The sequence below is a fragment of the Talpa occidentalis genome, unplaced genomic scaffold (assembly GCF_014898055.3).
Source record: "Talpa occidentalis isolate TD23 unplaced genomic scaffold, MPIMG_talOcc4v2.1 talOcc4.12, whole genome shotgun sequence".
Taxonomy (NCBI): domain Eukaryota; kingdom Metazoa; phylum Chordata; class Mammalia; order Eulipotyphla; family Talpidae; genus Talpa; species Talpa occidentalis.
The window spans coordinates 78379793-78404606 of NW_023601212.1; the positions used below are offsets into that span (position 1 = coordinate 78379793).

General features: G+C 53.8%; 1 protein-coding gene across 5 annotated transcripts in view; it reads right to left on the reverse strand.

Annotated features, from left to right (window-relative positions):
* The window catches only part of ELN (elastin), a 28610-nt gene extending 16672 nt beyond the window's left edge, over nucleotides 1-11938 (reverse strand). For all 5 annotated transcript variants that reach the window (XM_054693613.1, XM_054693614.1, XM_054693616.1 and 2 more), the window contains exons 1-8: nucleotides 11724-11938; nucleotides 5688-5738; nucleotides 4797-4826; nucleotides 4249-4281; nucleotides 2280-2306; nucleotides 1026-1061; nucleotides 419-511; nucleotides 62-166 (exon numbers count right to left, since the gene is read on the reverse strand). In XM_054693613.1, the coding sequence (XP_054549588.1) occupies nucleotides 62-166; nucleotides 419-511; nucleotides 1026-1061; nucleotides 2280-2306; nucleotides 4249-4281; nucleotides 4797-4826; nucleotides 5688-5738; nucleotides 11724-11805 (457 nt within the window). In that variant the 5' untranslated portion in view covers nucleotides 11806-11938. The remainder of the gene's footprint in view (nucleotides 1-61; nucleotides 167-418; nucleotides 512-1025; nucleotides 1062-2279; nucleotides 2307-4248; nucleotides 4282-4796; nucleotides 4827-5687; nucleotides 5739-11723) is intronic.
* Nucleotides 11939-24814: the final 12876 nt, after the last annotated feature.

Consider the following 24814-nt stretch of genomic DNA (forward strand, 5'->3'; position numbering starts at 1 on the left):
AGAGTGGGTTCCATCAGGACCTGCAGCCTTCACCTGGGCAACTCAGGTCTGGCCAACCTACCTGTAGACACTCCAACGCCAGGAATGCCTCCAACGCCAGGAATGCCTCCAACACCAGGAATGCCTCCAACGCCAGGAACGCCTCCAACACCACCGAGTCCAGCACCTGCAGAACCAGGAGTGGGCGAGGCGAGGGATCGTGCAAACAGCACTGGGAGACGGGAGGTCCTGGGCTGCGTGTTGCAGGCCCAGCATTGCGGTGTGGCCCTGCCACCACACTTTGAGACTTGGGCACAGCTCATTGCCTCCCATGAGTTGTAATAGATTGGAGATGAGGGTCCCACCTGCCTGCCTCCCAAGGAAGGTTATTTGCAAAGGGGAGAGCCCGTAGGCTGGAGGGCACGTCCCAAACACTTACCAGCCTTAGCAGCTTTATAGGCTGCAGCAGCACCAGCAGCTCCGCCAGGTACTAGTCCCCCTGGGAAAGCTCCTCCAGGAAAGGCTCCCACCCCTGTGGAGGGAGCTCAGGGTGAAGGCCCAAGCCCCAGGACACCTGACCCTGTCCCACCTGGGAGGCACAGCTCAGGCTTTTCTGCTTCTGCAGGACTTCCATGCCAAGTGGTGACGCTGCTCCGGCCCGGAGTGAGGGTTGGAGAGCAAAAGTACCAGACTGTTCCCTTTGGCCTGACAAAACTGCAGGGGTCTTTCAGGGTCAAACTTTCACACCTACCCCCTTTGGAAAACCTTCCTGAAACCTTGCTGAGCCGAGTGACACTTCTGGAGTCTTTTGGCCCATGGGGTTTCCTCTGTCCTGTCCTCACGACAATGTTATAATGTACCCAGAGCCCAGCTGTGGCTTCCTCGTGACCTGGGCAGCTGTTTGGGGCAGGTGGTCTCAGCATTTATGCCACTGCCCAGGACAGGCCTGGCCCACCCCCGGACCCTGACCACCTTTCATATTGGCCAGCTGCCCTGGATTTGGCTCTGGTGCCCAGAGGATATCTTGCGTGGGTGTCAACACTAACCTGCCCCGGGGACAACACCCGGGAGAGCTCCAGCACCTGTGGGAAGAAGCAGACAGTTGAGGGGAGGCTGGTGTGGGGGCATCATTCCTGGACCATGGAGCAGGGACAAGACTGCTCCATGGGCCAAGACTGACCACAGACTGATAGTCTGTGGCCAGTGTGCAGCCACTCAGGCCCTTAAGCTGCCCCCAAGTCTTTGGTACTTGGGAGTCGAACCTGATACAACAGCAGTCTCTTTTTAAGGACTAGCTGCTGTGTGCCATGCAGATGTTATTGCATTGACTCCCCTTAATGTGCCTGGGCCAGGCCTTGTTTCTCCTAGAAGGGTGACCCAGCAGAAATTTCTATGAGGGCTGGAGCTGAGAAGAGTCTGCCAACAAGACCATACTCTGGCCGAGCCTGTCCTGCTACCACCATTAGTACCAGTACTCCAGACTGCTCCTCTTCTTTCTTGAAGGGGTGCCCTGGATCAAGCCACACCTCCTGTGTCTGAATCCCTCGGTCCCCCACCATTTATCTTTCTGTCCATCCAGGCTGCCCTGCCATCCAAGAGTCTCCTTACTTGCAGATGGATGCTAAAATGTTTATGAGAAGCCAAATGGGTCCCTCTGGCTCTCTCCTTCCCACATCTGGACCTAATTGCTCCATCTACCCCTCCAGGGGACATTCCATGGCCTTGGCCAGGACTGATGGGCAATCAAGTTGGAGTTCACAATCATGCGGGATTTGTTTCCAATTATGTGAGATTCTCTTCTGCAAGTGCCAGTCCTGGCTGCCAGCGTCCCAAGGCCAAGGGGACCTCCCTGGGGATAGAGCCCAGACACGAGGACTGCTGAGCCCTAGAGGGTCTCCCTGGCTTTCACTGGGTGTGTTCTCGCCCCACATCCCCCTCCCTTCCTCAATTTCCTACTTGTGTGAGCTAACTCCTCTGAAACTCAGTCAGCACCCCTGTAAGATGGGTCTCTAACCCTGGGCAGGTGTGGCGAAGCCAGTTCACTTCCCACCACAGGCCCTGCCCTTCCCCAGCTCTGTTAGGATCTTCTCTTGCACCAGGCCTGTTTCCTGAGCTCCAAGAGGGCAGGCGACATGCTCAGACCTTTCCTGACCACAGAGGCACTGGGGAGAGAAGATGGGGCCTGACAGGAAGAAGACAGCCCCTAAACATCCATCTGCCCTTTTCCCAGGCTCCCACCCCAGGCCACCCTCTGGGATGACCAGCTCCTTCCCCCCTCCACTTCCTTCCTGTGGACTCACCTGGCGCAAATGCCCCAAGTCCAGCCCCTGGAAAGGAGGAAAGAGGCGTGAGGGACTGCTCACAGCTGGGAGCCCAGGGGCCTGGCCAGCCCAACCTTCCCTTTTCCCGATGTCAGAGAACACTAGACTCAAATCCTTCTGCCCACCTACTCTTCTAGTGCACGGGCAAGTCACATCGCTTCTCTGTGACTCAGTTTCCCCCATACCAAATGGTCATTATGGCCCTGGCCTTCCTGGGACCAGTGGGCTTGTGAACAGAAAGCACTGAGTTCATGTAGCCTGCCAGGGTGCCCAATAGGTGACCCTTCCTGTCCTCTCAGGTGGGTGGTTGGCCTCCAGCTGGTGCTTAGGATGTGGGTGGTACTGGCTCCCAGCTGCCTGGTCTCCTGCCGAGAGTCGAAGCAGGGCCAGCCCCCTAAGGCCCCCACAGAACAGCTGCCAGGCCACCCACCGTCTGCTCGCCAAGGGATTAATTGGCCAAGGGATTAATTGTTCCCAAGTCCGACACACGCTGCCTGCACTCCGCCAGGGGCAGGCCCAGGCTTCCACACGCCAGGATGTGCGGCTGTGTGGCCCTGCCCCAGCCTCTGTAACCCTGCGTCCCCAGACTGAAAGAAGATTGGGGGGGGGGGTCATGGAATTCAGCCCCTTTTCACCAGATGGCCTAATTTCCTTCCAGTCTACTCCTTTACCTGAAGCTGGACTTTCTTTTGGACAGCTAAGCTGACTCTTTCCTCAATGCAAGTTTCACTTTAGTGGCTGTCCACTATGGGATTCTGGAGGCAGTTTTCTCTGCCTTCCCTCAGTGTTCAATCACAACCTGCCATGTGTTCTCTGCTGCCAATGGGGTCAACCAAGACCCCTCTAGCTGCTGGGCTAAGAGCAGTACCACCCCCGGCTTTGCTGATTTAGACTGCCTCTGCGTTCTCTACATCAACAAAGATCCTGTTAAGAGGGCTCAGCTCTTGGGAAGACAAGATGAGGATTCTGGCAGGATGAGCAGTGCAACCTAAGGGCTCCTGGCTTGCCGACCCCCGCAGCACCCAGGAAAGCCCTTGTTCAGGCTGCCGCCACTGTTCCCCTGCCCCCCTCAACTTCTCGCCTCTCTATTGCCTGACCCCAGCCCTGGAGTTTCACAACCAGGGGAATCTTGTAGATTCATTTGCAGTTGGATCATTGAACTTTGTGATTTCGTAAGAGCTGTTGGACATACAAACTGTATTCTGGAGCCTTGGGTTTCAGAGCTGGGAGACACAGAGGGTGAGTGCCAAGGCCACATGTGGAGCCTCTCATGCTGACGGGCCCATAAATCTGCAGAGATGCTATTCCCTCCACCTGCTCTTTACCCACAAGTGCTTCCTGAAGGGCCCTCCCTCCCTTTTTCCTGGGGATTACTCCATGGAGCTAATGGTAGACCCCAGGAGCAAGGCCAGGCAGATCTAGCCACATCTTCTTACTGGAAAACTCCATGGTCTGGACACAGCTGGAAGGGAACTGGGATTAGGATGGGACCTCCTCTGGGGCCAGAATCAGGGTTCAGCCTGGGGTAAAGTTCAGGACTTGTCTGGGCTCAGATAGTCATCAAGGTCAGGTATATCTAGGGTCTTTGTCTGGGCTTAGAGAGGGCTTGGTCTGGGTCAGAGGATGACCCTGGAGGAGTCTGGGGCCTACTATTTGTGTCTGAGCTCGAGGCCTGGCAGCCACTGGAACATCAGCCAAAAGCCCCAGCACCAGGGCTGCCTCTGAAACCCTGTGCAGAAGGGAGTTTCTGGGAAACTGGGCACATGGGAACTGGCAGGATAGATGCCAGACGACATCAGCTGCCTCCAACCTGGGCCCCTGGAGCCCTGGGGTGTGGTTCCAGTTTGTACTTGCCTTCCTTCTCGTGACCTTTGGATCCCTTGCTGGGTCCACCACTCTGTGCACCCCCTTCCCCTTTTCTCTTGGTGCTCTGAGGCTCTGATCTTACCTGGTTTGGGTGGTTTGCCTCCAGGCCCCAATGCTGTAGAGGGAAGAGATGGCAGTGAACAGTAGTTCTAGTTCCAGTCCTATTTATCCCCCAGGGCTGAGTGAGGGCATTATGGGGTCCTGCCCCCCAAGTCCCAAAAGGGCTCTCAGGGAGGGTCCCCTTATCTGGACAGGGAGTCCATGGGAGCCTAGTACTCAGACACCTGGGTGGAAAGCCTGACTGTGCTTTGACGTGTGGTTATACTCTTTGAGACTCAGTTTCTCAGCTTCCAAAGGGGACAGAGACACTTGCTCAGCCAACTTCAAGGATGTAGTGGGCTTCAAAGAATATGAAAGAAGGCAAGGCCGCAGGGAAAGAGCCCAGGGGGAAAGGCTGGGGCCATGGGCTCCAGTTCTCAGACAAGTCTTTCCCCACTGGATGCTTGGTCTGTGAAAAGAGGTGCCCTTGCTGCTTGGGCCTTCTGGGGTTCTGAGGTCTGAGGACCTAGATGGGCTAGAGTGATACCCAGATGCTGTTGGTGAGGAACCAGTGTTGGTTTCTGAGCTTACCTCCTACTCCCAGGCCCCCGACACCAGCCCCTAAGTTGAGAGAAAGAGAGAGAGAGAGAGAGAGAGAGAGAGAGAGCTGTTAGCACTCCCCAAAGAAAACCACCCTCAATGCAAGGTCTAGCTAAGTGATCTCTGTGAGCCTGTTTCCTCCTTGGGCCAACAGCCCGTGCAGTTTGGGTCTGGAGTGCCCCAGGAGTTGCCCTCCCATTGACATCAGTTCTGAACACTTATGAGCTTCTTAAATATTGAAAAGATTACTTTGATTTTTCAACTTTAAAGTGTTACGCTTTTTTCCTACATTAAAAGAAACTCGGCCCCCGATACCATTGCTTCCACATTCTGCCAATTTTCTCTTCGGGGGGTGGGGCTCCCGGCCTCCATCCTCCGTAATCATTGCTTTCATATTGTTTTTACTTGTAAAACATCTCGCCATATTGCACGATTGCGGATTTTTACTTTTTAGTAATGGAGTCATGTTTCAGGGTTTACTTCATCACACTCTCCAGCCAGGTGGCTTTCTGGCTTTACATTTTTGCAAGCGCCACTCCTATAAGCCTCACTGCAGATTGTTGTTTTTCTCTTTTTTTTCCAATTATTTCCTTTGAATGAATTCCCAAGAGTGGAATCCATTGGTTCTAGGAATCTAACAGTTTTAGGACTCTGACTGGCAGGAGTGTGAAGGGCCCACTTCTCTAGCCTCACCCGCACTGTGATACGCTGTCAGAAAATGTAAGCTCCTGACAGCTGTTACGCTGACCGCTTTTCAAAGTAGGCGGGACTTGTGGCTCCTACTTGCCAACTTTCTTCCCTTCCGCAATGTCAAAATGTGCTTTTCTTCCCAAATCATCATGATCTGTTTCAGCTGTTGATGGGGAAGTTCGAGTACCTTACCTGGGTAAAAGACTCCTCCAGGAACTGCACCAGGAATAGCACCTGGGACCCCTGGAAGGAAGCAGATAGAGTCCTCCATTAGCCGGAACTAAGAACTGTCTCAGGTCAGGATGCTATCACACATCTATAAAACAATTTATGTTTACAAAGCATTTTCTCATTCATGCTTCTGAAAGTGGCCCTGTGAGGCTGGAAGGGCAGAGATTAACATCTTCATTTCAACAGTTGTGAGTTCAGGCTCAGAGAGCTTAAGGAATGTGCCTGGGGCCACACAGCTGGGAGAGATGGAGTCTGGCCTCAAACCAGGCCCCTCTCGGAGTGTGACAGTTTGTACTGCCTCACCTGCTCTCCACTGCCCCTTGGAGAGGGCCCAGCACGGGCCTAACTGGGTCTGAGCCTGTTTCTTTCCAGCCCTGAGGAGGGCAGGGACAGTTGAGGGAGGGCAGGCAGGGCTGCCACAGTGAGCGGTAAGGAAGTGTGACTGCTGCCAGCAAAAAATGGGGCCATTCCCACACTGATAGGATAGCGTGAGGTCAGCGTCCTCAGTCACTGGGCAGCGGGGGTTGGGTGAAGTTTCTGGCTGGCTGCTTGACACAGGCTGTCTCATGAGGCGCCGGGCCCTCTCAAGGAGGGGGGAGGGGGATAGCATGAATGAGCAAAGTGAATAGTTTCCTAAGGAAAAGCTAATTCATGGCCCAGGCCAAGGGCCATCAGCCCAGCCAAGAATACGAGTTCAGCCCCCACGGACAAGTGAAGCTCTCACTGGGGACGCTGTGATGCTGGGCTGCAGACCCAGCCTGCACGTCGTCATGTCAACAGACAATCCTGGTGTGGACCTGGCCCTGACTCCACCACCACAGAAAGACTGTGACCTTGACCCACGCTCCGAGCCCCAGCACCACCCTGCTGAAAGGGGCACAGGCAGGGTTGGGGGGACAGTGTCAGGCAGCTCTGTAGTGTGGCCAGACGTCTGGCCTCCATGGCCTGGCGACACTGCCCAGCTGGGCCAGGCCGCATCAGCCCCAGCTGTAGCCCAGCAGGGTAGGGGATGCCAAGTTGTCATGACCATCCTGTGCCAAAGCCCCGGCGCCACCCCTCCTGCCCCCGCCTCTCCGGCCCCAGGCCTGCGGCCCCCCAGGAACTGCAATCCAGGCCTGGAGTGTGCAAGCAATCTGGTCAGAGCCTTGGGACTCGAAGCTGTGGCCCCAGGAGGCTGGGCCTGCTGGGAAAGAACGCTCTGGTCCTGTCATCGCCTGCCAAGCGCACACATGGCCTGCCTCGGGGCTTTGATGCCTTCCTCGCTGGCTCCGGCCTCCAGCTCAGAGCACGTCTAATATGTGCCTTTCCCTGTCGTGCTCCAGGCTTTTTTCTGCCCCAAGCTCTCTCCTTCTGGCCTTTCTTGTCCCCACTACACTTCTCTGCTCTGACTCCAGAGCAGAGTGGAGGAACAGCAAGCCTGGTAAGTAGAGGGACAAGATGCTCTGGACAGCCCCATGTGATCTCTAACCCTGGCTGGGCCATTTCTTACCATCTTTGTGACCTTGGGCAAGTTGCTTAATCCCCCTGAACCTCAGTTTCATCTTTAGCAAAGTGAGGTTGATAACTGCTGCCTTGCAAGTATTTTTTACAGGTTGTTAAGTAAGACACATCACCCCTTGAACCTGGCACGCAATAATTACGCAAAAAAAAAAAAAAAAAAAGGTGACCCTTTGTTTCCACTGCACAACACATGACCTGGGGCCAGGTATATAGTAGTATTGAATAAATGGGTAGATTGGGTGCAGGTGAGGGAAGGATATTGCCTGTGGGTCTGGGTCCCACCTTTCCCATCCCCAATGACCCCAGGCATCTCTCCACCTATGACTGGTATAGCCCTCCTGCCTGACTGAACCCCCACTTCCTTTCCCACATACTGCTGTTCCATACCCAACCTTCCTTCTCTGCCCTCTTCTCTCCTATGTGAGCCCCTGTCTCCCCAAATTTACCTTCTCCCCATTTTCCACCTCCATGATTCAGATCCTAAAGGTAGTTGCCAAACTTCATGTCTGAATCAGGACAGTCTGAGGATTTAAAGAATTTGATCCCCATCTTGCACCGAGGATATGGGTGGTGTAACAGATCCATGCATTGCCTGCCTCTCTTCAAGTGTGGGAGAGGAGAGAATAAAATCAGACAGCAGTCAATCGAGGGCTTTAAAGAAGATAGGAGCCTCCTCCAGTGTTCCAGCGGGTCTTCTTCCTTCCCACCTCCACCCCTTGGCAGGAGTCGTTTTTCCTGCCAGGAATGCCCTCACCTCATTCCAAGTCCTACCCTTCCACCCAGACTGAGCTAGAGCAAGTTCTCCCTCCTGCCTTCCCTGAGCTTGTGCTGCTCAGCTGGCCCAAAGCAGTTGGCCTGGAGCACACTTGTCTTGTTTTATGTGGGTTTGGCTCATTTCACTGGCTAGCCCAGGGTGGGACTTGTCTCTTGCAACCTAGAATTATGATCCTAGACTCTCAGTGATCATAACAGCCTTCTGGCCTGGGCTGAAACACCTTCTGCAAGCAACCCCTTTGTGCTCCTGCTCGCATGCCTCCGGGGACAGGAAAGTCACCACCACCTATGGTATCAGCCCTACTTCCTATGGTATCAGGTGAGGGTTCCCTCCTGCTGAGATACAATCTGCCCTTCTGTCCTGCCAATTCTGCCTCCCAGAGCTCCTGAGAAAGTGGTTCACCTCTTCTCTGTGGCACAGCCCCTCCAAAGGTGACCTTTCAAGGCCTAATTCAAATGTCACTTCTGCAGTGAAGCCTTCCTGGATTTCTTGGGACTCCTCCGGACCACCCCTTCTCTCAGGCCTGCCTGCCTTCTCCATCACTGCACCTCTGCTTACACATGGCTGCCCCTTCCCCCCACTAGACAAAATGTGGGGCGAGTACAAGAGGGGAAATTAAACCCATGGGGCCAATTGACTCAGCAAATTCTGAATAAGAGACTATATATTGTTTTTAAAATGCACATTTCTACAGTTCTCTTATTTGATGCTTTTTTTTTTCTTCAGTTATTATATTGTTGGAGCTTCCCACTGTCCTAGGAGATAGGCAGGGCAGGGATATTTCTTCCCATTTTACAGCTCAGGAAACCAAGCGCCAGTGAGATGACCCACCGATGACCCCAGTCATATGCAAGGCCTTTTGCCTGGGCCCTGGGGTACAGGATCAGAGATCTGCGAGAAGGCTATTTGGAGCAAGCAGCGGGCCAGCAGGTCTTGGCAGGGGGCTTTGCCAAGCCTAAGTCTAGGGGGTAAGCTTGGGGAGCAGATAAGACCTCACGAAGCTGTTTGTTGTTTGCATGGAGAAAGCTGCCAAGAATTTTTCAAAAACAATCTGTCCTCCAGAGGGTGACTGTCCCCTCCCTCCTCTGGGCAAATCTGCCCTCCTGCCTCGGCTCCAGCAGACACAGAGAAAAGGATCACCCCCAACCAGAGTCTCCCCAGAGTCACCTGGGCAGCTTTATGAAACTTCTAGGTCTGGAACCCTCCACAGACCCAACAAAGCAGGAATTCTTGGATGGGACCCTGCCTGGGAATTGTTGAGTTTCTGGGGTAACTCTAATATGAGCCAGGGCTGAAAACCTCTGTTCCAAACATCTTCAATTCCAAAATCAGGGGGAAAACAACAGATAATATTTCCGGGGGGAGAGAATTAATAGACCTGAATTAATTTTTTTCTTTCTTTTTAAATGACATGGGGGCTGGGGGCAGCTGGTTCTCAAAGTCACTCTGACCCATCCTAAATGGGTTGAGATGACCCTGTCATCACAGTCTTTCCAGGCAGGCCTTTTCTTCCCTCCACTGGCAACAGGATTCTTTGGAGCCAAGGAACATGTGGGGTGCTACCTGTTGGGGAGGGGAAGACTGGATTCCCCAGAACAGCTAGGTGGGTGGCTGTGTGTGTGTGTATGTGTGCGTGCGTGAGAGAGAGAGAAGGAGAATATGCATGTGAAAGTGTGAGAATGAGTGTGTGTGGTGTGTATGTCTCTGTGTGTGGCTCCTCCTACTTCCCAACTTCTAGACTTTGCCCCAGAACACCTCATCAATTCACACACCCCTTATTTGGATCCAGTTCCTCTGGTGACTTGGGACAGAGAGGAGATTTATGTTTGCAAAGGAAGAACGAGGTCAGCAGAACATTTAGTGGTGTTACTTGGGACACGAGGAGAGAGTACATTCTACTCTAGGGTGTTCATCCCCCAAAGAACTCAACCCCAGGCTTCCCCCTCCCCAAATGTTCCAGTACCTGCCCCCCACTCCCTCACCACCTGGCCCAGGGCAGAGAACAGGTTGATACTAATCCTGGGGGGCTGCCTTAGACTGTTTGAGCCTCAATTCCCCCACTTGCAGAGTGAAGATGGTCATCCCCAGCTGTCAGGGTTGTTGTGGGGGTTACTGCATACTCTGGGTGGAAGCCCTGCCTGGAAGGAAGGTGTGCAGGAGTCAGTGTGTGTGTATGTGTGTGTGTGTGTGTATGTGTATGTGTGTGTGTATAGAGGGGGTGCACACCTAGAGGGGGTTCAGCAGGGTCCCGAGCTACTGCTCTCAGGCACCAGAGCTGCAGGTCTTCAGGGCTTGTCTTGCTCCCCTGCTGCGCCCCACCTGAAGGTGTGCATGTCCTAGCTGGGCCAGGAGCTGACCCCTGTGCAGGAAGCCCTGCTCCCAGAGGTCCTGCCAGCCGTGCAATCTCACGGAAACAGCTGCTGCTCCTGCCCAGCCTCCTACTCCAGCCCTCCGCCTGGCCCCGCTCCACCCCGTGCCCCCAGGCCCCCACTGATGTCTGGTTCTCATGGCCAGAAGGACTCCCACAGAAACCAGACCCCACCCAGGTCACCCCACCAAATAGCTCCTGAGTCTGCACCTCTCTCTTCTCACAGCAAATGAGCCCCTGGGGGCAGGGGGGCACTCCCAGCCGCTCCTAACAGCCTCAGCTGCATTAACTGCCCCAAGGCAGGGCACACACCAGATGTCCAGGCCTGAGCTGAGGTCCACTCCAGCTTCTACCACTGTTGCACTCCCAGTGCCCAGAGGTGGGCCCCGTCCCCCTTCCCCAGCTTCCCAGGTTCCATACCACACCCCTCACACGCACGGGCATGCAGGTACACACACCGCCACATGCACAGTGATAGTCCACACTTAGAGACACACCTGGCCACCAGAACTCCCATGTGTACCAGCCTGTTGAGTGACGGCACTTTCTGACAGGGGCACATGCTGACAGGCACTTTCACCTACCCCACCAATACACACACACACACACACACACACACACACACACACACCCCTGTCCACGACAAGCCTGTGAATAGGCATTCATCCCCTCCAAGCAAACTCCTCCACTATTTGATGACATATTTGATGCACATTTGACACACATGTGCACCTGTGCAAGAGCACACAACACACTTGTTCACTCACACTCACACATAGTGCTTGGAAGTCCCAGCCCTCCTAACCAGGGACAGATCATAGTGGCAGTTTTCCAAACTGCAACCCAATAATCAAACCTAACCTTCCCCAGAGGGGCTTATGTCTTCCCAGGGGTCCAGGAACCTGCTGAGGTCACACAACTTGGAGGCTCAGCTGGCCTCCAACCCAGGTCCCTTGTCCCCAAGGCACACGTGCACACCTGGCTGGGGCCACAGGTGTGCAAACTGCTGTTGCCAGAGGACCCAAGAGGGCCCCACTGGCCTTATCCACCGTGCTCCCAATCCCTCTGCTGGGAAAGCAGCCAGGACAGAGTGGTGGGAGGCTCGGCCCTCTCGGCACACCAGAACCTGGACAGTGGGTTGGGACCACTCTGAGTCTGTGTGACAGGTTCCTCGGCAGCCTGGGCCAGCTCTGGGGAGGAGGAGTTCCACGGATCCGGTGGCCAAGGGGCTCCTGCCTGGGACCCATGGAAGACTCAGGGGGTAAAGGGTGCCCTCTCCTCCGTCAGTCCAAGCACCTGGCAGGGAGGCCCAAGGACCGAGGGCCGGGCCGGCTGGGAACAGGGCGAGGCCTACCTCCAGCTTGCGAGGGGCGGACGATGGACAGCAGGAGCAGGAGGACTCCGGGGCGCAGGGCTGCAGCTGTCAGACCCGCCATCTCGGGGAGAAATGCCCCAGCCCGCTCTCCGCGCCTCGTTTTATCCCCAAAGCGTAATTGCTGCCTCGTCGGCTGAGGGAAGGAGGGAGGGAGAGAGGGCGGGCTGGAGGGCGGGAGGAGGGGGAGGCCTGGGGGAGGGGGCCGCAGGGAGGGGGGCAATTACGAAAGGCCGGGCTCACAAGCCTCCCGGGCTGGGACCGACTGGACTGTGGACTTTTTTCCTTAAAACACACACTCGTTCGACACACATATACACACACACACATACACACACACAGTTCCCCCCCCCCCATCTCTCTCCTGCTTTCCCTCTGTGGCTGTTCTCTCACTGCTGGCCCTGTTCCCGCCAGAAAGTGCGAGGGGGGCCTCTGCCAGGACAGCCCTCGGGAGAGGAAGCAGGAGGGAGGGCCCTGCAGCCCGGCCAAAAATCCCAGCCCCAGCCAAGGCCTGAGTGGCCAGGCCCCCGCCCCTCCGGCTGGGCCCCGGGCCCAGTGTGGGGACACAGGCCAGCTGTCCTGCGCCTCTGCCCCCACCCGGCCCTCCAGGCTCCCCCAACACCCCCAGACCTGGTTAGAGGCAGTCCCTGTGCAAATCCCTGATGGGCACATCTTGGGTCAGGGGTTTGGGGGCCAGTGTCTGCAGAGGTGAGGAACTATAGGCGGGAAGACTGCTGCTCAGTGGGGCATTGGGGATGGAAGGAAGACCCTGCCACACTACGACGCTCCATGCAGCATAGGCTAAGGTCTCAGCCTCCTGCCTGAAATAGGGCCCAGGTGTTGGGCAGGTCTGGGGTCCAAGTCTGCAGAGGTGAGGACTATGCTAGGGGAATGGCCTGGGAGGTCAGACTATGTTGGTGTTGTCCCCTGGGTCAGCTGGGGGCAGGAGGGGGAACCTGACACACTAAGGGTTTTCTTCTGCATGGATCAAGTTCTCAGTCCCACAACAGGCCTGCACAGAACAGTGTCTGGTGAAGGTCAGTCCGGACCCCAAAGTGCTCTTCAGGGGACCAGGGAGCTGGGGACCCCATCTAGACAAGGAAGCTCAGCTCCCCGTTATTAATTGCCCCCACCTGTCCCAAGGCTGAGCACTGCTAGTACCCAGACCAGACTAGGGAGCCCCCAGACTGTTGCTTCTCCCCTCCTGGCTGGAAGTCCAAGGCTGACATTCCTCTGGTGGTCAGGAGGGGGCAGCCCTGAGCTGACACAGCTGGGACCAGCATTTCCAGGAGATCTTGCTGTTCTTGCCTCCTGGCAGGATGAGATCCCTGGGGACTTATGCCATGGAGGGGGCTAGGGACCTGGAAGGAGAGGAGGGTCATGTCTGCCCCCAAAAGTGGGGAAGAGATTTGGGAGCCAGAGGATAGGAGAGGGAAACTGGTATTGGCCTAGACCATAGCCTGTCAGGGACAAAAGTCAAGGCCACGAGTTCTGTGAGGTTTTCCTTGCATCCAGATGGAGAATGGGGGAGGATACAGCCAGAGCTCAGAGGGAAGGAGTTAAAGGAATCCTCTGCCTGCCAGGAGCAGCACGGCAGTCTGGAAGGCTAGCAGGGCCGGCCAGGAGTGGAGACAGATGGCCAAGGCCAGGCACTAGACGCAGTGGGACCTAGGGTTACATTCTGATTCTAGTACTTTCAAGTGTGGTAAACTTTTTACAGAAGTTCAGTTTCCTCATCAGTCAAATGATATATATCCCTGCCTCGGAGGGTTATTGCAAAGATAAATAAAATGTAGTCCTATACTGCCATGTGGTGCTTGCCGGAGCCCAAATATTCTACACTGATGGACAAGGCAGGCACTGGTACGGATGCTCAGATACCACCTGCTTTCAGCGTAACCACTAGGCGTGGCTGTGTGCTGGGCCACCTTGGGACTCTGGGCCATTCCTTTCTCCTCTGGTCTCAGGTTGGCAGCAGCTCCACAAGTTTGAAGGGGGGTAGGCATACTAGGGGAATAGTCTAAAAGCTGTGCTTAAACAGCAAGCGCTTACTTCCAATGTATGTTATTTGGGGGTATCTTGGGGGTAGCTGACAGACCCCAGATAGCCCTCATTGGTGGGAGTCTGGGCTGCTTGGGGGTCAGGGTCTGAGATTCAGAATCTAAGAGATACCTGCTGGGGGAGGAGTAGGTCAGGGGGTACATCGATGTGCCTCCCCCTCCCAGGAAGAGAGAAGGAAAGGGGTGCTGGGGAGAGCTGGGCCCCACTCCTTTTGGGGCTGTGACGTGGGCAGGAACTGGCTTTCAGACTTGCAAACCGCAGTCTGCTCAGAGTCTTTATTAATTCCAGGACTGGGAGAGAGGCTGGAGCCAGCAGGCTCTGTGGGGGGATCCAGGAGAGGTGTGGAGGGGCTCTTACAGGAAGAGACTGGAGGCTGGTGGGCTGGACCTCTCTCTGCGGGGCCAGGGCCCTATGTCCCATCCCCATCTGTGACCTTCCTTCTTAGAGTACGATGCTTACGGCAGGAGCTCCATTGATTGGTATCCAACGAGGCTCTGTACCTCTCAAAAGGGGGCCTCAATTCAGAATCAAACTCATTAAACCACTTATGTGGTACAATTTAACCCAATGCATTCAAAATATTCTGTAAAGACTAGGAGTTACAATTACCTACCATTGATTCTGTTGTACACTCAAGAAACCAACGACAGTCCTCCATTGCTCTGTGCCACCTCTCTGCTGTGTGAGATTATAAATGCAGAACTGCCCACGGAAGGCTACCTGGTGCACCAAATGCTGAGCTAGTGTGGCTTCATGCTCTCACTGGCAGGCCTCCCCAGCCTACGTGCTGCCTGGCACCCAGGTGAGTCAATGACAAGCTGTCTCTGTGCTCCAGCAACTCCAGGTGCACCTGCTCAGGAAGGACAGAGTGGCCAGCCTCCTGGTGGCAACGAGTGCGTCACTGTTTTCCCGAGAGTTGTCTTTCAGCTAAAACCTAGGCTTCTGAGTATGACCTTCAAGGCCCTACATGACCCAGATCAAGTACTCTGCAGCTCTTCTTCTTCCCGACTGGCTGGTGGAGATGCTCCTGGCCCCCAAAGGCTGCTTCTGAGGGACTGGGCCTTGGACCTTTGTTAGGAAAGTTTACTGATGTCTGGATCTGCGTTCCTCCACATCCCTGACCCCCAGGACCTCTCTGAGGGTCCTTGGTGTGGGCCTCCTTGAGTTAAGCTTGGGGTTTCATCTTATTCTTCTCCGGCCTAACCATTATTGCAGTACGAAGTGGACCTATTTCTGTCTCCCTGTTATCCAAGTGTGCTGGACAGTAAGCATAGCTGTGTCCTCTGGGAGATGGGGCAGAGGCTGCTGGTATGGACAGGCCTCCAGAATGCCTATGGTTTCTTTTGCCCCTTTGTCTACACGTGCTCCATTTATCCAGTGAGTGCAGGATGCACCATCTACACGAGACCTTGCACCAGTGAGAGAAACAGCACGGGCTGCTGGACTGGCCTGGGAAGCCGTGACATGCTGTACCCCCTCCCAATGAGTGGGAGTCTCTGCTGTGGGTCATTACACTTCCATATGAGTGAGGGGCCTTTCAGCAAGTTCCATGGGGACTAAGGTTAAGGTTACATTAATGGGAGAACATGACTTTCTTACACAGACTCAGTGAGGTTTGAAAAGGAAGCGAATGCTGGTTGGGTGTTGTGGGTTCAAGTATAGACTCTCCAGGAGATAATCAGCTGCAAAAGCAAATGAAGAACCCTGAAATATCACCCCCGAACCTTCCCTCACCAGTGAAACTCAAGTTGCAGTCATTAAAGCCAGAACTTAGCCCTCCTGTGATTTTAAATTTCCTAGAAGCCACATAAATTAGAAGAAACCTTAAGTGGTCGATTTTAATGCAATGCTATATTCACCCTAATATAGTAAAATGTTGTCATTTGAGCATTTAATTGAGAGAAAAATTATCAATGAGAGATTTTGTATTCTTTTTCTACTAAGCCTTAAAACTGGTGTGTATGTTACACTTACGTGTATTTTAAGGTCTCAGTAGCCATGCGTGGTCAGTAACCGCAGAGTAGACAGCACAGCTTGACACTACCCGGGGATGGACAGAGTGGGTCTGACTTGGGAAGAGCGAGGAGGAAACAGCCAAGGTGACTCCTACTGAGAAGGTAGAGCTGGGGGGTGGGGGGCTCCCTGGTGGCACAAGAGGTTAAGATGCAATCTACAAAGCTGTCTGCAGCCTCTGTAGCATGAGTTCTACCCCCCGGCCGGCCAGGGAGCTACCCACATGGCACAGCAGACCTTTCCTGCCTTGCCTGCTGCTCCCCTCAGCAGTGTACTTTGGTCAATCTGCCTGTTCTGTTTCCCACTCTGTTCCTGGTGAATCCTCTCACCCCCTCACACCTCTGGCCTGTACCCCAGCTTTTATGCATAAATACATAAATCTTTAAAAAAAATGGTAGAGCTAGGACTGGCTATGAGGACAGGGAGACAGGCAGGGAAGGAGGGGCATCCTCCAGGGCTGGCAGAAAAGTCCCTGGGGACACCTGCAACAGGCAGCCCCAGGGGAGACCAGAGAGAGCTGCTGCCTAGTGAGGGGTACTGAGCAACAGCAGGCCAAAGTCAGCCCTGCAGCACCCCCCATCAAACAAACAAACAAACAAACAAACAACAACAACAACAAACAAGAAAGGCCTGCAGCCTGTCCTGTCCAGAGGCAGTGGGAACCCCCAGGGCAGGCCCTGAGCGGAAGGAGCCTGCCACAGGGACAGGTGTCAGACTTCACTGGAGGTAAAGTGTCTGCGGCTGCAAACAGATGCAATGCTGCCGGTCTGCGCCACTTGTTAAGTCTCACCTCATCATGAGGATCCTCAGTGGGGGGAGAACAGGCTGTGCTCAGGCGGGAGCTTGGTGGTTGGGGAGGGGTCTGGAATTCTAGCACAGGGCGCTTTTGCAAGCCCCTGGCTGGGATGCCAGGAGCAATGTGGGTGCAGAGGGGTCCAGTGTTCTGTGATGGGGATGAATATTGATTAGTTGTGTGGGGTGGATAACCTAGTAATATCTGACCATGGTGACTCAACAGAGATTAGCCCCCAGAAACTGCCTGCCCCTCATTTCCTCTTATGGACACAGGGGTCTTTAAGATCGAAAACTCACGTCTGTAAGAGTCTAGCATACTGCAAGCGCTCAAAAGTAGGATGGGGGTTCATGACACTATTTCAGACAACTGAAGCAACCTGCGGTTGGGGGTGGAGATCCAGGGAGCAGCCCCCTCCCTGTAAGGGCGCACCCCCCCCCCATACCCCAGCTGTCCCTGCTATGGAGCCAAGCAAACTTCGAGATTCCTGATCCAGCACCATCTCAACAGTCGTGCCTCTGCCTGGCTTGGGTGTTTGCGTGACTGAGTCATTTGTCAGTCTGGGTCCTTGGCCGGTGTGGGCTGGGGAAGGGGGGTTTGTCCTGGACTGGCCGTTCTGCCCCGTGCTCTTCCCACATCGCCTCATGGGCTGTCTGCTGTGGTCTGGAGGGAACATTACGAGCCGTGCTGCTCAGCGCACCTCCTCCCCATGGGACCTGGGATGGAGGAGTCCAGAACAAGCTTCTCATTTGTTTGACACTTGACAGTTTACAAAGCACATCTCCATTTGCATTGGGGATATTATTATCCCAGTTTATAAACATGAGGGTTAGGAGCTCTGTCCACAAACTCAGGCTGCCAGAAAGAGCTCTCTGTATCTCCTTTAGAGCTATTTAATTTTAACTCGGAGCCCCTGTCACATGGGCAGGCAGCAGTAAATTCCATCCCAGTTACTGGGTCTCTCTGCGTCTACCCTCCGCCCATACCGAAATCCAGGCATCTTGCATGGAGCCTGAAGACAGAGAGGCCTTGGCTTCACTGACCCCTTCGTGGGAGCCTGTGCACTTTTGTGCACCCTGGAAATGTGCTAGAATCTTGCCAAGGCTGGGAGCTGGGGACCTGGGCTAGATGTTTGTAAGAAGTGATGGCTCCTGGGACCCACATTGGCCAACTTCCTTCTAGGATACTCATTCAAAGAGAAGGGGCTCAGCCTGCTCTGGCTTGCAGCTGCTGAGTGTGGCAGGAGCAGGACACGGATGGACACCCACAGGGGTTTGTTCATGCTTTAAATGACCCAGTTACTCAGGTGAGGAAACTGAGTTTCCAGGAAGCACACAACTGGTATGAGCTCACCCCAAGACATGTGGCCTGGAGCTGTGGCCTTTGGGGAATTTCATCCCACCAGCCACAGAGTTCTCCAGTGGGGTGATGGTCCCATCTTTGGGGCACACTCAGTACCCAGAGAGCAAGGCTCTCCTTTCCCTGGGCTGGGCACATAGGCCTGGGGTGGGCTGCCTGCCCCTGGTATGGCTGTGCGGGGCATGGGAGCTAGTGTGCAGAGATGTCAATGCTCCCCGCTCTCCCCGGCCCATGCTCCCTCAGTGTGCCTTTATCACCTTGCCCCCGCAACCCTCATGCCCAGGAACACTTCCAAGAACCTGAGCCGGGAACACTGCCGGGAAGGAGTTCTCTTCCTCCGGGGTTCTGCCGGTCTCCATCCCGACATCACGTTTGGCTACTCCCTGCCCTGGGCAGACCCTTCCAACCATGCCCGGAACCCTCAACTGGCCTGATCCCTGTGGCACCGGGCGGGTCCCACAGGGAGGGCAGGGCAGCTGCCAGGATGCGGGGTGGGAGGCAGGCAAGGCTGGGCCAGGGGCTCCCGCTGGGCCCGGGTTATCTACGCCCTCCTTCATTCTGTTTTCCACATTCCTGAGTTGCCCTCTCTGGCTGGACCTCAGGTCTAGGAAGGGGCATAGACAGGAAACCAATACCTGCTGCTCGGGAAGGAGTCTGGGGATAGGGATGGGAGCAGTCAGGAAGGCTTCCTGGAGGAGATGATGCTGGGGCTGAATCCCTCTTCCCTTCTCTCAAAGGAAGATGTCTTCTGAGCGGTGTATGCAAAAGCACGAAGTCTGAAGGCAGCCCTATTGGAGCTGGCGTTGCCCTTCAGCCCACCCAAGCGGCCTGCTTGCCTGCCTTCCGAAAGCACAGATCCCACCGAAAGCTCTGTCACCACCCTACTTACAGCCTGCAGTAACTGACTCAAGACACTGGCCCCTCCCGCTCAGCTCATACCCCGTGCCTCTGATAGAGGTTCTTATGCTTTAACACCACTTTTCCAAGTACATGTTGTGGCCCATTGGTGGGTGTGAAATTGACTTAGTGGGTCGTGAACAGCATTTTAAAATAAGATTAGAAGAGAAGAGAAGAGAATAGATGAGAGTATGATGCAAGTGATCAAATCAGCGTTGTCTTGAATCTTCTGAGTTCTGTGCTTGCATGTAGTGCTGGACTAGGTTGAATTTTTTCCCGCATCCATCTCACAGAAAGTCTGGAAGATACCACTGTACAGGCTGTGCCCACTGGGGCCAGGTGACTGAGTCAATGCATGATTTAATAAGTTGCTACTTATTTGCTACTCACCTCCCTACTCTGCCCTTAACTTGGTGATATGTCAGGCGCCTGCCAAGCTGATAAGAACTGGGGTCTTGGCCCCCAGCTTTGGTCACCATTATTCTCAGGTGGCAGCTGTGCCTTTTCCAGCCCCAAAGCCCTCCAGGCTCCCCAAAGGCCCCCTGAGACCGACATCTTGGGGGAGTCAATGATTTCCTCAGCGCCCGAAGGATGGAGGTGGGGCTGTTGGGTGGGCATGCTCCCAGCCCCACGCAGCCAACAGCAAATAAGACGTAGTTTTGTTTGGTTTATAGCCTGGGGTTCTGAGGCACATGTCATTTGAAGAAAGGCTTCTGGGGTTGTAAAGATGAAACCAGCACTCTGGTGAGAAGGCAGGGTCCTGGCCCTGACGGCATCTGTCCCTGCGTGACCCTGGGCACTTCCCTTGCCTCTGGGCCTAGAGCTCCCACTGAACAGTGTCGTTGCAGAGTGAGATAGTGGTTCTCAAAACTGGCTGTACATAGAACCCCTGGGAGATTCTTAATCCTCCTATTCAGGTTGTGCCCCAGACCATACACTCTGTGTAGACTCAGGCACTGGTGTTTATAAAACTTCCTGGAGCTTCCCAGCAGAGCACAGCAGAGCCTGAGAAACCCTGGTCTAGATCAGCTGTGTCTGCAAACGACCCTCTGACAGGGCACTCTGGGTCAGGCCTGGGCTCTTCGGGTTTAGCGAGCATTGTGATCATAGGTTCTCAGTAGCATCAGCCCCTCATGAGCTCAAACTTGCTAGAATGAAGATTCTCAGGCCCCGGTCCTTCTGACCAGAAACACTGGGGGGGAGACCAGAAACACTGGGGGTGAGACCCATCAGCTGACGTCGACATGCACTCAGGATGGGAGCCATAGGCTTAATCCTGAACCTCAGGGTCCTCATTAATAAGCCCATCAGCTGATACCGACATGCACTCAGGGTGAGAGCCATGGGCTTAATCCTGAACCTCAGGGTTCTCTGCATGAGGATCACCTGTGTCTCCCAACCACGGCTTCTGCTGATGGAAAGAAGGTGAAGCCACCAGAAGTTTCTGGAGGGTGTATTTGCCCGTTTTGGCTGCCACAGACTAGGGGGGATTAAACAACAGGAATTCATTTTCTTATGGTCCTGGAGGCTAGGAGTTTGAGATGAAGATGCTGGGAGGCGTGATTTCTCCCCAGGTCTTGCTCCTGCTGGGCAGATGACCGCCTTCTTGCTGTGTCCAGACACAATAGTTATTCTGCAGGTGTCTCTGTCCTAATGTCCTCTCCTTAAAAAGACACCAGTCATGTTGGGCTACAGCCCATCCTAACAAGTTGATTTTAACTTAATTGCTTCTTTAAAGACCTGTTATCTCTAAAATACAGTCACATTCTGAGGGTTAGGAGCTTAACATATGAACTTGGGGGACAAAATTCAGCCCACTCCATAGGGCTTAAAATGGCTTAGGAATGGGCCACCACCTTCCTCCTGTAGGCCCCATATGCAATGAGGGAACATTCTGGAAGTAAGTCCTCTGGACACTCTGATTCCTATCCTAATCATCACAGGCTCATTGCACCCATCCCCTTGCAGATACTCGGGTTCTGATTCTTGCCTGGGATTGTTGGGTGGGTTTGAGGAGCTGTGCGTACTTCCTGAAACAATTCTCAAAATACCCTGTAAGGGGAGAAGGCCCCTCACCCACAGTAACTTCTTTGAGAGGTCTTCCCCAATCAAGTTGTATTACCAGATGATCTCAGCATCCCGGTGGTGTACAGTTCTTCTCAATATTTTTTCACAATATTCTTTGATTCGGACTGAGCTGCCCATTCCTTCCTCATCAGCTACTCTGGTGAGAATCCTGCCTCCCCAGAACCACATGAGTGAGAGTTCACGAGTATAGGAAAATGAAACAAATGTCCATGGTGCTAATGGGGGGAACCAGCGACGTTAAAGAGAAGAGGTGCTGTAACAGAGCGTAAGGGGCAGGAACAGGCCACTGAACAGATTTTCTGATCCAGCAGATGGGGTAAAGAAGAGAGAGCCCTCAGTGGTTTTTGCAGGCTTTTATTGGGATTTAACCCGTGTGAGGAGTGCACATGGCAGGCAGGGGTGCTGGGGGGCTGGGAGGCCTGCCAGCCTCCCAGCCCCCAGCAAGTCTTCAGTCTTTCTGGGCTCTCTGGCGTTCTCTCACGTTGTCTCTGCCTTTCTGCTCTCCTGCTTCTGCCTGCATCCCCGTGACGCCGCCCTTAAAAGCCCAGTCTTAGCCCAGGTGAATCCCATCTACCTATGCCCACGCCCCACTCCAGGTGCCCACTATCAGGCATGCATTCGGGACCGCAGGGTTTGGTCATCTATCCTAATGGTGGGAGGGCAGAAAAGCCTGATACCTTTTACCTTACCCTACACAGAGCCTCTCCCTAAAAGAGGGAGGGACATGTTCCCTGCCCCCACTGACATGCAGCAGCCTTGGGCTAGTGGCTGGGAACCAGGGCGCATGGCTGAGCGCCAGATGAAGCTGTGTAACTTGGAAGGCAGGTGGGCCCCACAGAGACGCAGGAAAGACACGTGGAGAAGGGGGAGGCACGTGGAGGAGAAGAATGCACTTGATTTTCAGCTTTGGACTTGCACCAGGGCCTTGGGGTGCTCGAGGAGACACGTGGAAGAGAGACATGTTGAGACACTTGAAGGAGACACGGGGAAGCTGACAATGGCAGCCGTTACCTTGATTTGTGCTTTGATTTTTCTCCTTTTGTCCCAGACTAGCCTGACCCCTCTCAGGCCCTTCCAGTGTTTCCCCACCAAAAGGTGCCTTACAGTTGTGGCAAGATTTTAGGCTGACCCTGTTTGACTGGACATTTGCCCACAAGTGAATGGGTAACTGGGTGTTTTGTTGGGAAACTATTATCCTTTCTTCTCTCTCTCTCTCTCTCTCTCTCTCTCTCTCTGTACATTAATTCTAATAAAGTACTTTTACATTAAGGATGCTTTGTCTTTGTGTGCACAGATGGACAGAGCCCTTAGATCATGCAAGTTAGGGAGTTCCAGGGTATCCCTTGGTGACATGCTAAGAGTGTCAGTCCCTGAAGGCTTCCCAAAAGAGGTGAGATGTGGCTTCACCTCTACACAGGAGCATCTCTACCAATAACTGGTCTAATCTCCAGACAATTACAGGGGTACAGTTAGTCCTGTGTATTACGCAGAACTTTTTGTTCTGTACTATTGATGCCTTGACATCTTGGGCCCTGTTGACCCTGAGGGACTTGTCCTCCCAGGAAGGGCTAGCACATAACTCACAACAGGATGCCTGCCCTTCAAATGCAAACCAACCAATGCAGAGCCCAAGGCCCAAAGCTCTCACTCTCAGAGTCACTCTCCCCCTGCACAGTAGGGCTAGGTGCCAGACAGCCAGGTTCAGCCCCTGCACCCTAGATCCTGCTGGAATGATTCCAACCAGCCAATCCTACACATGCTTACACTCCCTCACCTCTTCTTTCCCATGGAAACCATAATAAAAGGTCTTGTCAGAGTCCGCACCTGCCAACCCTGCTCCCTCTGCCTCTGACCTGGTACCTCCCTGTGTGGGTCTGCACGGGGTGCCCCCTTCCCTTGGAATTGTGAGTCTAACTAATTATCTTACCAACGCAGGGGTTTCCTGACCTGCCGGCTTCATCATCAAACCTGTATTTTATTTTATTTATTTTTATTTTTATTTTTTTATTTTTATATTCCCCATACAATTGCAACCCCCTGATTTTAACCCCAATCCCTCCTTTCCCCGCCCCGCCCCGTCTCTGGTTCATAGTTGTTTGTTGATTTTGATATTTTCTTTCTTATAGTTATTCATTTTCCTGGTCCCTTATTTAAGTTTTCTAGATTCCTGCTATGAGTGAGACCATCCGGTATTTTTCTTTTTCTTTCTGGCTTATTTTGCTGAGCATGATCCCTTCCAGCTCCATCCATGTTGCTGCAAACTGCATGTGTTTATCTTTTTTGAATGCTGAGTAATATTCCATGGTGTATATGTACCACATCTTCTTGATCCAGTCATCTATTTTTGGGCTTTTGGGCTGTTTCCAAAGCTTAGCTATTGTAAACAGTGCTGCTATAAACATAGGGGTGCAGGTGCTCTTTGGAATTAATGTCAAACCTGTATTTTAAAATATTCTCCTCCCTTTTTTTCAAATGAGTAAACTGAGGCCCAGAGAAATTAAGTGACTAGCCCACTTCAGATGTAATGGCAACCAGTAATGGCACAGTGGGACTTTGAACCTTATTCCAAGTCTCGTGTCTTTCCCCAGACCCTATACTCAGACAGAGCAATGTCAGGCAGAAGCAGGGAGGAAGCTTCAGGGTTCAGAGTGGTCTGAAGCACATCTCCTGGAGCTGGCCCTTCTGCTGGTCCTCCCCTTCTAAGCGCACAGCCCTCTGCAGGTTGGCCTGTCACTTCTCCTTTCTGGACTCGGCCGCATCTGTGTTCTCAGGGGGTGTGGAAGGGGCGAATGAGGCACAAACTCTCTTGAGAAGAGCAGGAGGCAGACCTTCCCTCCAGGCTGGCCACCCCTCCGTCTGGATGTCTGGGGTCGCTACTTCCCTGCCAGGAGCTCCTTGGGGGCTGATGCTGTCAGCCCTCTGTGTTCCCAGCACCCATCATGTCCTGACCCAGAACACACGCCTGCTGGGGATCGGAAGTGAGTGAACGAAGAGTAGGTGTTTCCTGCTCACACCCCCTCTGCATCTGGGACTCAAGCTCTCTCTGTGTATCTCTGGCTCTGTGTGTCTCTTCACCCCCTACCCCTCCACCCCATCTTTCTTTGCCTCTTAGGGTTCTACTCCTGCCGAGTTTGAGGCTCTCAGGTCCCCAGGTTTGTATGAAGCCATTCATCCTAAGCAGACCCAGCTGTTCTTCCAGGCTTCAGAGGAGGAATTGTGCCTGGAGGGGTATGTGGTTCCCAGCACACATGGGTTTTGATTTTCAACTCTGGGAGAGAGACACATCCTCCCTCCTGCGCTTGAAATCACCAGGGCAGCCTGGCAGGCCTTCCCGCCAACTGCTGCAGGTCGCAGACAGAGGAGGAGACTAAGGCCTGTCTGGGAGGTGTCGGTGAGGGCCGTGTATCTGTCGTCAGTCTGACTAGGTGTGTGGTGTGGTGTGTGTTGACATCTGCTCCCTCAGCTCCACGAGAGCATTCTAGAGTGAGACTGCCATGCACACAGGAAGGGCACACAGCCTGAGACTGTCCACACTGAGACTGTGTACCATGTCATCGCAATCAACAAATAGAGCATTTCCTACCCAGCTGGTGCCCCCTGTCCCTTCCCAGTTGGTACCAAATAGAGATGACTGCTCAGCTGATGTTGCTCACCACAGATTAGCTTTGCCTTTTCTTGAACATTGTCATGTCTTGAATTTTGTCTTCTCAAAAGATGTTTAAATCCTAATCTCTGGTCCCTCTGAATGTGACTGATTTGGACATAGGGGCTCAGATATAACTACATTAAGATGAGATCCCATTGCATGAGGGTGGGTCCCAAATCCCATGACTGGTGTCCTCATAAGACCATCCGAAGCCTC